Consider the following 14,306-nt stretch of genomic DNA (forward strand, 5'->3'; position numbering starts at 1 on the left):
TGGTTCTGAGCCCTGAACAAGCCATGGTGCTGAACCTTCACCAGCATCCAGGCTGATCTGGGAGGAATCGTAACTCAGACACATCCCTTAAGTAGTTTCTTTTCCTTTGTTCCAAAGGCTTAGTAAATCAGAGGTACAAAGTTTTTTAGCGTTTTCGTGGGTGGGTTTGACCTGCCTATGAACACCTGGGTTCACAGCCCAGACAGCCCAGGCTGGAGCAGAAGTTGCTTTTACTCTCCTACACTGAGATGTAACCAAAGATACAATCCAGCTCCAAGGATGCTCTTAGCTAGAGGTATAACCTGAAGGTTAATGCTGAACAAAACCAAGGCCCATCAGAACTGTCTCTTAAGGTAGAACGGTGGTTCCTCAGTTGTTCCCTCTAAGCTCTTCTACTTTTCTGAAAATTTCAAACACATGTGGTACATCTGAAGATCTGCTTTGCTGTTGCATGATTTTGCTCTGTAGAGAGTCACCTTTTTAACTTGTGCTTTTTTTTTTTTTAACTCAAATTTAAATCAAGCTGTTTCCAATTATCTCAACTTGGGAAAAAAAAAACCACCAACCCAAGAAACAAACTAAAAAAGCTTCACGAATGCATTAAATCCAACTGTGATGGATTTATTAAAAACAGATCGTCCTCTAATAGTGGTAGGTAGTTTTTTCAACCTAAAATAAACGTGCATGTAGCAAGCAATATGAACAGATGATTTGTAGCCATATGTCACGTGTGCCGGAAGATTTTCAGAGGTGGGCACTACTCCTTCTACTTAACAAATGTAAAGCGAGCAGAAAACTGCAGCTGGATCAGAATGTTCTGTCTTATGTTTGAAGTTATGGAAGCATAACCACAAGGTGTTGAATGATTGATCTGTGCAATTAGAAATGTGATAAAGGGCAGGCCAGCCCATCCTCCTCTGTTTCACTTCTGGAGATTCAGTACTTTTCTCTTTGAGGAGCTTTAGCTCTAGGATCATGTGGTGAGACTAAAGCCACAACAGCAAAAGGGGGTGGTAATAAGCCCACAAGAATCACTGGTGCTAGTCATTTAACAGATCTGTTCAATAGATATTAAAATACTGGGCTAAGCCTGATGACGACTGGAGTGAAGAACTATGAACAGCACTTGTTTGTATTCAAAAACCTCCAAAGGAGAGCCTAGGTATTGCATTTCTGGGCAACACATTAACTCATCATAAAGCCTTCACAGTTCATTTTTGATGACATTTTAGCTTTGAAACACATGGGAAGCTGTGTCCATACAGCATCAACTCTTCTTTTCAGTAGGGAATTGATATTTTGGAGTCCCTCCAGCAGAATCTGTATTAGCATTAAACAGTAGAAACCTTGGGGGAATGTACCTTCAGATGTAAATGAATCAGTGAAGAATGAATGAATTTGCAAATCAAATTGGTTTGTAATTTCTCCCGAGGACACCGTGCCACACACAGTAGAAGTTATTAGAGATGTGGGGAAAACAACATGACTTTGGCTAGTGTTAGCACACTAGAACGTTATTCAAAAATGCAAGCTGAAGTATGCTGCATGTTTATGCTTTACTTGCAAGCCAGAGGCAAAACCAGCTGTGAAAGACGACCTCTGTTAAATAATATTGCATCCACGGAGCATAAAAAGTAAGAGTTAAGAAAACCCCTGACACTGACGTCACTGAGTCACCCTCTGAGATTGGTGACTTCTGTTTTCCACTGGACCTAACGTCCCCAAAGTCACCTTGGCAGAAGCTCTTCACTTGACATGCGACCTCAGAGCTGACAGTGTCAGCAGCTGCTGGACACTCCGAGAGCTGCCCCAGAGCCTTACTGCTCTGGCACCTTTGGAACTGAAATCTTACCCATGTGGTTTTTTTGTAAAAAAAGAAACGTTATATGCAAAGCTATTGAAATACAATACGTGCCCTTGTTATATGGAACACTGGAAATATGCACAATGGTCTTTCCATTATAAAAGCATGTGGATTAAGCCTCAATTACAACACAGCTCTTGAGGTGAGTGAGCCAGGGTGGCTTTGAAAGATTGTTTAGACTTGGAAAGAAAAGGTCAGGGGCTGGCTTTAATCACACAAGAATGGCTCCTGGATTTGAAAGGCTGGCAGAAGGTTTCCTGAGAAAAGGTCTTCATAAGACACTTCTATTACTTTCAGCTTCCAACTGGGTGAATTAAACTGTAAGGACTGAATGGTATTCACGTTTCTCACTTCAGCCAGAAACAAGAAGTCCACATATGGATAACAAATGGTCATTGGATGGCATGCAAAGCAAAAATTTTTGAAGCAAAACCAGATCCATTTTGAAGAGTTAGAGTAACAAAGGGGATAAAGGTCTGGTCTCTAATTACAGTCCTGAGACTGATTCAGTGTGTAAACACGGGTCTGTAGTTCAGTTTTGCCTTCCAGCCAGTCAAAATACCTATGGCAGCAAGAAGACATCAGATTTAACCACTTAAATTGTCACTTGGAGACATGTAGATGGAAGGTGCTATAGGAAAATGAAGCATTATTGCTATTGTTGTTTTTAACAAAGGTTTGAGCTGATTAAGATGAATCATTTACTCAGAGGTAAAACAAAACCAAAGAAGCATTACATAACAAGAGAGTCTCAGCCTTAGTCAACAGCTACTTCAAAACTGATAGCATTTTGTGGTTCCCTACCCTTCCTCGCCAACAAACGTGACGTAGAGTTTGTTCCGCTGGAGCTCCTTGCGTGAATATGCCATTACCTGGTTGAAGGTGCCTTCCAGCAAGTGGTCACGCCGTATAATTAACCTGCAAAGGGAGGCAGAAATAAAGACCTAATGATTGAGTCTTGTGTGAGCCTGTGAGGCTGAGGGTAAGAGCTAGTAAAGAGAGATGTTCATTCTCAGAGAACTTAATGAAGTTGCATCCACTGGTGCACACGCTACTTGAACATTATGGGTTTTCAGTGAGTTGTCTCATTAGGCTTTTCCATGTGCCTCAAAGGTGAACTTTTTCACAACGCTGTGATCAGGTTCAAAGAGCTGCTCTACCGCTAAGCGTCTCTGTCACACCCTCCGCGTACACATTGCTATGGCAGAAGGGGCTGTGAGTTTCCTGCATATATGAGGTCACAGCCTTCTGGGATTGGCCCCACACTCTTCCTGGATCTAATCCAGTGAATGCCCACAGAATTACTGCTTCTGTAGCAGGTAAGCAAAGGGAGTATCAACCTCTGTTTAGACAGTACACCTCTCACTCCTCCGCCAACCTCTAAAATGACTTAATGAATAGTACATTTCAACATCACCTGTGCAAGAAATCCCTCTTGTTCATGGACATTTTAAGACAGACATTCTAAAATGTATTTCGTGTGTGCCTTGAAGCCACTTAGCAGGACACCAAAAGTGATAACCAACGGCCGACTCCCCAGCTCTGTGAGAATATTTTGATGATGATGTTTCCCTGGAATACATTGCTTGGCTTCACACTACTTTTTTCCACAACAGATGTGATTTGGTAGGAAGCCAACCCAATGCATAAATTCAACCAGATGCCCAGGAAATACCTTAGAAACACATAGTCCTTTGGCCAAGTTGGATAACTAGGTGGAGCACAAGTAGGTACAGACTCAAAAACCAACTAACAAGATGCCTGTAAAGCGAATCCCACAACCAAGTGACAGAGATCCCCAAAACACATGAAGAGAGGCAGAAACCCCTCTAGTTCAACTTCAGGAGTGCTACCAACACAAAGAACCACAGAAAGTTAAACTGGCATATCTGGGCAAACTTCCGTAGGGTCATACTCTGGTCCTGAGTTATACTGATATGTAGATCCAAAGGACTGGGAGCCCTTCCATCGTTACAGTGGCGTAGATTTCAATAATCTTTGGTGGACATTTGCCTGAATGGATGGTTTTCCTACTAGAAAATTATAGGCAGGAATAGCAACATCCCGGTTAAATAGGTAGGGAATGGGAGTGTAAGGCAATATCAATCTATAAGAAATAACACTTTCACACAAAAACCTCTCGAAGGTCACACTTTTGCAGGACATACTAAGACTTTATCTTGCCCTGATTGTTCATTTACAAAGTGCAGTCTCTGGTGTGCTTCCCACTCCGAGTGCCTTCATTCATGGATAAAGATAAAAGACGCCATGCTTTTGACTTTTTGAGTGACTTGTCATAATACTCACTTAATTTTACCTGGACCTTGCCCATACCCTTTGGCTTCAAGTTTTCGATAGAAATTGCGCAGCTTGGCTTCGAAGTCCCTCCTGTATGGAGAAGGTGCTCTTGCACTTGCTCGCTGCAGCCCTGGTGGGAAAATGAACAGCATCCTAAAGTATAAAGGGCTTTGAAATTTCCAAATCATGCAGCTGATGCTTCCAGACAGAACAGGCTAACAAATGCATGAGGAACTTTTCACAGGTATACATGGCATTCAGTATTATTTTTGTTCTACCTGGCATTAATGGAACTGTAAGTTCCTATCATTCAGTGACTGCAATGACTTCTAGGGTCTGTATCTTCTTCACTAAAAGAATTGTTAAGCTTGCCTTGTGTGAACCTGTGCGTTGCCTCAGCCTTTAACTGTGATCGATCTGAACGGAAATTCAAGGATCAGAAAGGCACGAGAAAGACTGACATGCATAACTCCCACTCACAGTCACTGCTATTTAGGTTTTCTTTCCCTTTTTTTAGAGATCTCTCTCCTCTGCATCGTACAGGAGATCCCCTTACTTGGCAGGATTAAACCTCTGGAGCTCAAAGCAATGCTCCTCACTGGAGCCTAGCACCCTCGCCAAGCTGGGAATCGGGTTTCCCTGTGTTAATCTGACTGTATATTAAACACTTCCAGCTATCAACACAAAACCCCTTTGTGGCATCAAGAAGGATTTGTGTCAGCAAGAAATGCTACATTTTCCTATTATGATTCACACATACAGCAGATTTTTAGCAATTTGGCACCTGTTTTGTTTTGAAGTCTGCATTTTCAAAGTAGCTGATCAGTCCTTTTGTATAAACAAGTGCCACGCATAAAGGGTCAAAGAATGGATCCATGAAATCCCATTTCCCTATCTCATTACAGAAGACAATAAAAACAAGCCCTTTTATGAGAAACCTGGCAGGAAGTCCTCCACAGGAAGGGAAAAAAAAAAGGAAAATCACATTCACTGGGAGCATAATTTATCGTGGTTGCCAGGAGGGAAGGACATTACTAATTGTCTCTGCTGGTGAAACAAAAAGGCATATTTACATGCAGTGCAAAGAGAATCCCCTGCGATGCTTCTTTTCTTCTGTTAGACATTTCTTCCCCCAGGACATAAGAGAATGGGTGTTCTCATGGGCTATGTAACCAGTGGCAGAAAGAAGCAAGCAGACAGTATGTTGCCAGAAATGAGTATTTGCCCTTCTTGTCTTTTCACAAGAACAAGTAAAGACCAGTGCAGCTCCTTTAACATTCTCCTTAGTCATGCTGTCACCAAATACTTAGACTTTTGTCTTGCAGGAGACTTATGAACTGTCCTGACGTAGAGGAGGGGAACTGTATCAGCAATGGTGTTAAAACTCACTGATGAAAATGGGACATTCTGACAAAACACTGCCTTCCTATAGACAAGGGCTCAGCATTTAAATTCTTCACATCAAAAAATCTTCTAATTTTCCACAGCCAGCTCCAAGATTTGAATGTCCCTTGTCCCATTAATTTTGTTTGAAACCAGATAATTTAAATTAAGCTTGGCCAAAAATGGATTTCTTCAGATCACATTTCTGTCGGTTCTCTCAGAATGGCCACTGGATGCAGCCATGCAGCGAGACTGCAGTGGAGGTAGTATATCTTGGCAAAAGGGAGACATTAGCTCCTCAGATTTCTATAGCATAAACAATAACCACAGAGACATGCCACAGCTGGAAATAACCTTCTCAGACAGCATGGCTTTCTGGAAAATATGAATCCTGTCAAACCTAAGTTAATGGGCTCAACACGGGAGGTCAGACTAGATCATCAAGATGATCCCCTCAGGTCTTAAAATAGATGAGTCTTGGGAAGAAAAGTCTTTGGAATACCGAGTGGAGGAGACTGAACTTTAAAGGAGCACTGGAAGTATTGCAATACATCTTTGATTTGGAAGCTGCTCTTCGCTCCTATCACAGAATATGAATGTGCTTCCATGTCAGTGAGTTATATTTGGAGTGCACCATTCTCATATCCTAATCCTTTCCAACTACATAAACAGCAGGAAAATACCTTCTTCCATATGGGCAATTTCTCATCTATGTGTTTCAGCTACTGTAAACATTTCAACAGATATGTAACAGCAATGGCAATTGATCCAGCATAAAAGCAGCCGGGGTCAGATTAAGAGTGAGCACTGGAATTAGCAGGCTGGCAGCTGATGGCAGCTCTGAATCTGCTCCTTTGTATCTATTAGGAGAAATACCACAAATGCAAGATTTTGTATTGTTTTCCCCATCCCTTTACCTGGAGAATTCTGGGGTGATGAACAGGGTGAGCAACGAGGAGAGAAACTATAACCAGGATGGAAGGCAGCCTGCAGTGGTATGTAGGACATAATATCCTCTTCGAAAAGGCTGCATGGAAAAAGTGACAGGAAGAGATTTTGTTCACATTCATCACATGAAGGAATATAAATATGCAGTATGGTGCAAGTCTGCTGCGGTCAGAATTTTGGGTGCATCTCTGAGCTTACAGATTCATAAAATCCACAGGTTTACCACATCAGGCATGGTCACCAGTAACAAAGAACAACAAAATGAATTTTATTAGATGCTTCATGCTAACACACTGGCTCAATCTGCCGATATAGAGTAATGACCCAAGGCTATGTAATAAACAGGGGCAACTTCAACGCATTAGCAGTCAGAAGAAAAGATACACACATCTGTCTCTCAGGTTGTTTTTCTTTGACCATTCAGATTAAGTTGAGGGGAATAAGCTGTAAACTTCATGCATTAGGCAGTGCTAAGCATACCAAAACCACCTGGGTAATGCAATGGTTTCCATGTAAGAACAGGACAACAAAATAAGTCCCTATCTGTGCTGAACAAAAGTAGCTAGCGCCCAAAGACCAAGCTCTCTGGTCCTAATAAAAACTGAAGCCTTATCTAGGTTACCCAAGCAATGCTCACTGCACTGTACATCGAGGTTTTATTAGTGTGACATGGTCCTGCATGTGTGGGCAGCACTGCTGTGGTAAAACCAGAAATTTCATGATCAGTTACATTAGTCATTTGCACTGAGAAAGACAAGGTTTTTCCTCTTTTTTTTTTTTTTTTTTTTTTTTAAAAAAAAAGGAAACAAGAATTTTTCCACTAAAAGGAAACATCTTGACCTGATTCTTTTTTATCTGCTACCTGACAGTAACAGCTACATTGACTAAGCTGGCTGGGGACAGAGTTTACTGCACTGATGGAGGCTGCCTTTCAGGAAGTAACAGTTGACAGATATACTCTGGCTGTATTATTTTGGGTGACTATCAGTAAAAATGAATTCTACTCTAATTACAAATGACCCGGAAGACTTAATAAAATCTTTTCAATTATGCTGAGAAAAAGCCAGCCAGCTTCTCTGGTACCATAAGTAATTACATTATGCTTTTGATCAAATTGATTACCTCAGCAGAATTACTAAATCTGCATCACAAGACAACTTTTCAAGCCCATGTGTACCCTCTGTCCGAATGTAATGGATCTTCTCCCTGTAACATAAATGGTATTATTGAGAAGAAAGAGAAAGAAGAAAACCTGCCACTATCAAGGCGTGAACCATGCACACAGTTGTTATTCCTTGGTATTTTGCCAGTTCCCATTTCTCTCCTTATAAAAATGGCAAACAACTGCCTGATTCATTCTCTAATCTCACTAACAAACTTGAAAAAAATATCTATTTATATCACTCAGTTCCCTGATACAAAAGCAAGAGATTTTATACTGTATTTTAGAAAACAGAGTGATTCTTAGTCCTACAAGCGCATGTATAGTGCTAAGGTCACTGACAGACAGACTTTTTGTTTAAGGCTGCAACTAATATACCACCTTTCATTAAGAGAATTTCACATCATACCACTTCCTTTACCTCTGTCAGTTCTATCTGGCAAAAAACACTCTAACATATATTTGATATTAAATGATCACATAGATGTTATACAGTACATGTGCAAAATCATACAGTTTGTTGTTTAAAGGAATGCTAATAAGGAATGGGAAACAGGCTAGGATCCTACCAGCAAGATGAGGATAATGGAGATGGAGATCTACACCCCAAGTCTGTCAGTGTGCTTCTAAAGCATATTGCAGTGTCCAAGAATATTTATTCTAGTATCAAGTCAAGGTTATGCTTTAGCACCTTGCTGGGTGAGGCTGCAATGTATTGCAGAATCAAGCCCTGTAAAAGATCGACATTTGTCTCCTACGAATTTGCTTAATACATGCTGTATGAGTGTGAGGCGGTAGCCTGGGATCACTCCTGACATAAGGTATAATCAAAGCAATGACCCGGAGGCGAAGGGCTCAATATCCTGTTACAAATCTCATTACGCACTGGCTAAGCTGTCTAGTCCCTATCACTAGTCAATTTTGTTCTCTGCTCAAAAGGAGATAAAAGCCACATCTGTTCTCTGAGAAATGAGAATTCAAACTACAGGTGAGAAAAAAAAATTAGTCTGGAATAAATTGATGGTGAAGACAAAAAATTCTCAGTTACAGAAATGTACATCATGAATACCGGGAGCATTTTTCATTCTGTCTCCCTCATTTTATTTGAACGCATTAATTCCTCCAGGAAGGAAGTCTAATCCTTACACCCAAAGAACTCTTTGTCTGGCTCTCACAGGTAAGCTGCCAGCCAGCAAGACTATCAGCAGGAATTGCGCTGCAGGACCTTGAAGGCTCTCCCCTTGCTCTTCCTCCCCTCCCCCGCCAGTCCCACAGCCACGTCTTTTACTGCACAGTACGAACTAGATTCTTGGTCAAACTCTTAGCTGGTGCACACTGGCATTGCTGAGGCTGACTAACGCCAGCTTAGGTTCTTGGCCAAAACAATTAATTTAACTTTTGGAATTAGAATGAGTTTAAACTGTATTGGCTTTTGGTTCTGGTTTTTTTTTTTTTTTTTAAATTTTATTTTATTTGTTTTTTAAACCTGTTAGGAAAGGAATGGGCATAAGAAAAAGAAAGATACAATTTAATTACTTTGGAAAGAAGTACCATTAAGTCATATGTGAGAAAGATTAAAGACAAGAGTACAATTTACTTCATAATGTTCCTATTTCTTTACAAAATCTAGGGTGACTATGTCCATGCATGGGTGTAAATCCATCCATTAGGTAAAATCCTGGTTCTGCTGAAGTTATGGGGGTTTTGCTGCTGACTTCCATCCAAACACAATGTTACCCCTATCTTCTGAAAAGCATAGCTGCTGCTACTCAGTAATACTTAGAATGGAAATGTCACTGTTCGCCCATAGTTATTTTGGTTCTTTTTCCTTCCTGAGTGTCTGTGGAAAATAACTACGGTGACTACACAGATTCTGGCGGTCCACACGAACCCTTTAATGGTGACAGGTCCATAGGGGCTTAAGTTCATCTTCTGTACTACAGTTACTAGAATTTGTTTTCCCCCACTCTACAAGAAATCATTCCTGGAACTTGGTTTCAGCAGTCTGGAAAAAAGTGGTACCTGAGTGCATGGTTTCTGGCCAAGCTGGGCTGACGCTCCTGCAGCATCTCAAAAATGTTGGGTTGGCGTAGAAATGCAACAATCTTGTCATTGTAAGCTGGAAAATGGGGGGGAGGGGGGGGGGAAAGTACAGAGACTTTATTGACCATTGTCACAATGACTGTGCAGGGGCACACTGGCTGCACTGCTAGTGAGGCACAGGGCAACACAAGGTAGTGCATGTGGTTGGTGAGGAGTTCTAAAAAGCATCTTTGTGAGCATGGCTTTGAACTTTGCTTACCCAGAGGTAATGTCTCATGATGGTGCTGGTTTCGAATAGCTGTTACGAGACTATTGCCTGGTCTGGCCAACAGAGTAACTCCTCTGTTTCGAGAGACTTCGGAGGCCTACAACATCAGAGAAAAGGGAAAGAATGATCAAACCTGACCATCAGCAGCACATCAGGCCATAAAGAGGCTTCTCATCTTTACTTCTGTGACCTTTGGAACGGTCCATGATGCTGACTGACGGAAGGACAGAAAGCTTGCATGAAAATTATAGCTTTATACTTTAGTCAAAATAGGCAGGTAATTCTCTGCTTCTAAATGGAGGGCCACCATCATCCACCGCTACCACACCTCTTTGATACTGCAGCGAAGGCACTAGAATCCAGAAGTAAATGCAAGTGAATATAAGTATTGCAGTGAGGGAGTTCTTTGGCTGAATGAAAGCAAGATCTCTGTAATATCATAAAGTCTGTTCTAGCGTAACTTGATACAGTTCAAGGTTTTTACAGCAATGTTAATTTGAGAAAAGAAAAAAAAAACCACCCCACAACACTGCAACAAGTTCATGCAACACTGTTGAAGGGAATTTTAAAATTAGAAATATTTAAAATTTAAAAATAGAAATAACATGAGGAAGTAAATACCTATGTAGATCACAGATCAACGAACTATATCATCACAAAAGGAGGGTGCCTAACTTAAATAACCAGAAATAGGAGTTGAATTGCATACATTGAAAAAAGAACATAATCCAAAGGGCTGATAAAAAGTGTAGTAAGTATGAAATTTATCACTACTACTTAACTGAGTCACTTAAAGAATGTCACTGTTCTAAAACAGTATCCAGTGAAGGGAATCATGTCAGGAAGGCAGATACATTAAAAGGTGGGAAAACACTGAGGTTTGAGGATGTTAGAAGCCCTACAATGAGGTCTGGCAATCTGTCTTCAGTGAGGCATTACTTGCTGCCTAAGTCTTAGGAGACTTGTGCAAGCTGAGGGGAACCAACCCCTCTCTCTCATAGGTGTTCCTCCGGAACACGGCCATGGTGAAGCCAACAGAGGAGCACTGCCACAAAATCACTGGGAGGATACCCTGTATCAGGTCAAGATGCATTAGGAATCCCAATTGACATTCTGCTGGCCTGCTAGCTGCTCCTTTCTCACTGCACAAATCGAAGTACTTGGCAATCACTTAAGGAAGAAATTGCCCCTACTCCAGTATTTTAAATTATTAGGTCTGCATCCAAGCAAATGGTGCCAACCCATTTTCAGTGGTACAGCCAAATGCCAGGTCTTCCAACTGGATATAAATGAAAACTGAGAAGCTAAACGTGACTGGCAAGTTACCTTGGCAGCACCTAAAGCATAAAGGATTTATATGTAACAAGATACCAGTCAATGCACTTGACAGGTGTCAATATAGAGGTTAAATTGAAAACACAAAACTGCTGTGAGAGTGCACGGTGAATATTTCGCTCCATCATTCAATTACGATTTCACTTGCACCCATTTCATACTGATACGCATCTGCTGACTACAAGAGAATAGTCATGATGTGCTAACCTTGGTTACCCTTCTCACCTTTGAAAACAGAAAGAACTTTCAAGCAGGTCACACACAATTCAGCAAGTCCCTTTGTGCTGTGCCAAATCTCCTGCCTCTGCCTCCTTCCCACCCCCCCACCCCGTGGGCCAACTGGCACCACAAGTTTAGCTCAGGCTTAGGCAGCTTTCGCCCTGTGACCCAGGCATCCACCCTGGCAGGCACCATCTGGCCTTTCTGGCATTCACTCCATGCTGTGGAAGCAGGAGGAAATTGAGGTGCAAGAGATGCCCTGTAATCCATTGCCACAGTGGAGCTTCCCCAGCTTCTTGTAGAATGGGCTTGTATGGGAGCGTGGACAGTGGGTAAGCCTGTTTGTAAGGATGCTCTCTGACTCATCCTTGGCAAAGACAAATCCTATGCCCTTGTTGCTGGACATAGATTTACTGAAGAGAAGATAGGAAGGGGGAAAGGGAGGAGAAACAGAGGAGTTAAACACCCATCTCCCATAAAAATTGGCACCAGCTGGTATTTGCGGGTCACTTGGGAACACATGGTACTTCTGGCCAGCCTGGGGCTGGATCCTCCCCTTGTTCTTTTTTTTTTCTTTTTTTCTTTTGGCTAGCTTTCCAGTGCTGCTGAGTTGTGTGCCTGAACATATTTCTCCTAAAGCAAGAATTCTGAAAGAAAACATGTCTAAAGCCCATGAAAAGAAACCTTCACTCCCCTCTTCCCTTCTTCCCAATTCAGATTTAACAGCTGAAGTCATCTATATTGTAAGAATCCAGTTCTGTATGCACCTTAACATAGTAAACTGCACACTCTGTGGTGCTGTGCTTCTCTTCAACACCATCATTAGGCATTGCTAATGCTGTGTTTGGATCATAGTCTTTACACATTTACTCCTCTAAGCAATTTTTCTCTGGCAACACAACAGGAAAATTCCCAGCCGTCTAATTAACTTCCATTTTGCTAACACTCCTCTTTCCAATCTTTTAGCTAATATAGTACAATTGATTGCTCCAATCCAGTGTTTACTCACAATCCCCTTGTCTACTTTGACTTTCTAATTGAATCATTAATTTAGATTAGCGCATTACTCTAAATAAAAAAAAGTGAATTAAGAAAAAAAAGACTGCCCCTCTAACAATTTAGTGACCTGGTTCATCTAGTGCACGGTAATCTGACAGATTTATGGCAGGGCTTAACAGCTTGGCAATTGATATTGGGATGCTGCAACCAGAGTGGAGAGTCCAGACTATCACAGGAGCCTTTCAATGATATAATATCCTTTCCTGGGTTCTGTATCACCGCTGGATTTGGGAGGCTCCTGCCTGTTTAATCCTGCTATTTGCTTGTTGCACTTTGGGTCAGTAAGTGGATTTACATATTCCAGTACCTCCTCTGCTTTTCTTGCTAACCAGAAATTCTTGCCTCTCCATTATGGATGCCTGTTTCTTTCTTCTTTTTGTCTTTAATATCTCTACCCTGTAATCATGCATGCTGATTCCCACTGCAGATGGGAAGTCCCTTAGAGGGAATAGAAAGTGCTCCTGACCTGTTCTGTTCATAGCAGTGGCACAGGGGAACAAACACAGTGACCTAGGTTCTTTTAGTTCCCGACGGCCAGGACAGCTACCTGAACTTTACTGTCAAAAATCTGGTAACCAAGAGTAGCATCAACCACCTTTTTCCTGTAAAAGATTGATAACCTTAAAGAAGTGCTTACACAAGCATCTGTAGCATTTTGGTCAAATTTATATATAACACCATTTAAAATCAAGAGTCTACTCGGGTGGATATCAAAAGATTTTACAGGGGTCCTTCCTTTAGAAGAATACTTCAACATGAAGAAAAGAATAAATATTACCAATTAGTTTATGAAATGGATGCTTCCTTTCTCAGAAAAGGGAAATGGAGTACTATTATGTGCACAGATACTTTTTTAAGACACAGCCCACCATACAGAGATTAAGGGAGAAAGCGCAGTTTTAATCTCCACTTGGTCTGTTAACAGCTGGGGTAGGCCTTGAATAAAAGTACTTGGAAGCAACAGCCAGCCTTCTATAGAAGCTGTGCAATTGCTATTTCCATTCTCTACTGAGAATGAATTTCATATGTCATAAAGCAAACTGCCATATTTGAGAAAGCACATTTTAATGTTCCAGTTTCATGAGGGAGTTTTAAAATTATGTTCGAAATACTAAAAATCAATTCTATATTAGTATTGTAAGGCACTCTGTTCAACAACACAGGAATCAAGGCCACATTTTGATAAGCCAGAAGGATTCAGAAGATCCATGGATGTCATAGGAGGGAGGGAAGAAGATTACTGTCTTCGGCACCACAGCTTACTCACTGCACTGCCCCTGGCTAGGGAGCTCGGAAACTTGCTGATGATTAAGACAGAACTGGCTTTTGCACTGTGTTTTGGCCTGAAACTATGAAGAAATGTAGACCCAATACCCACGTAATCATTAGTTCCTATGGTTAACTATTCCCGCTGAATTTCAACCCTGCCTTATTTTGATGGAATTGGTTGGCTTTTACTACCAAAACTTAGTTCTTGTAATGCCTGTGTCTCCTAGATTAAACAGATCTTTCTGTTAATTTTCTAAGAATTCCAGGCATTACATTTGTCTTCCTGTCCACTGTTGAGTACTGAGATGAAAATTTCTTAGAACTATAATGATTTCTTTATGATGACTCAGCTATGAGCCATCTCTGAATGTGTGAACTTGTGGCACTTTTTTTTCCCCACTTTGGGCTCACCTGCTTATGATTTCTGTCTGCTTTTTCCTCAACTGATCGATCACTCA

General features: G+C 41.3%; 1 protein-coding gene across 2 annotated transcripts in view; it reads right to left on the minus strand.

The window, feature by feature from the left end:
- Window positions 1–14,306, minus strand: part of HECW1 (HECT, C2 and WW domain containing E3 ubiquitin protein ligase 1) — a 258,037-nt gene that overhangs the window by 35,682 nt on the left and 208,049 nt on the right. For both annotated transcript variants that reach the window (XM_055806060.1, XM_055806061.1), the window contains 6 exons: window positions 9,958–10,063; window positions 9,678–9,774; window positions 7,616–7,699; window positions 6,463–6,572; window positions 4,172–4,292; window positions 2,669–2,782 (listed from right to left, as the gene is read on the minus strand). In XM_055806060.1, the coding sequence (XP_055662035.1) occupies window positions 2,669–2,782; window positions 4,172–4,292; window positions 6,463–6,572; window positions 7,616–7,699; window positions 9,678–9,774; window positions 9,958–10,063 (632 nt within the window). The remainder of the gene's footprint in view (window positions 1–2,668; window positions 2,783–4,171; window positions 4,293–6,462; window positions 6,573–7,615; window positions 7,700–9,677; window positions 9,775–9,957; window positions 10,064–14,306) is intronic.

Source organism: Falco peregrinus, chromosome 5 (genome assembly GCF_023634155.1).
Source record: "Falco peregrinus isolate bFalPer1 chromosome 5, bFalPer1.pri, whole genome shotgun sequence".
Taxonomy (NCBI): domain Eukaryota; kingdom Metazoa; phylum Chordata; class Aves; order Falconiformes; family Falconidae; genus Falco; species Falco peregrinus.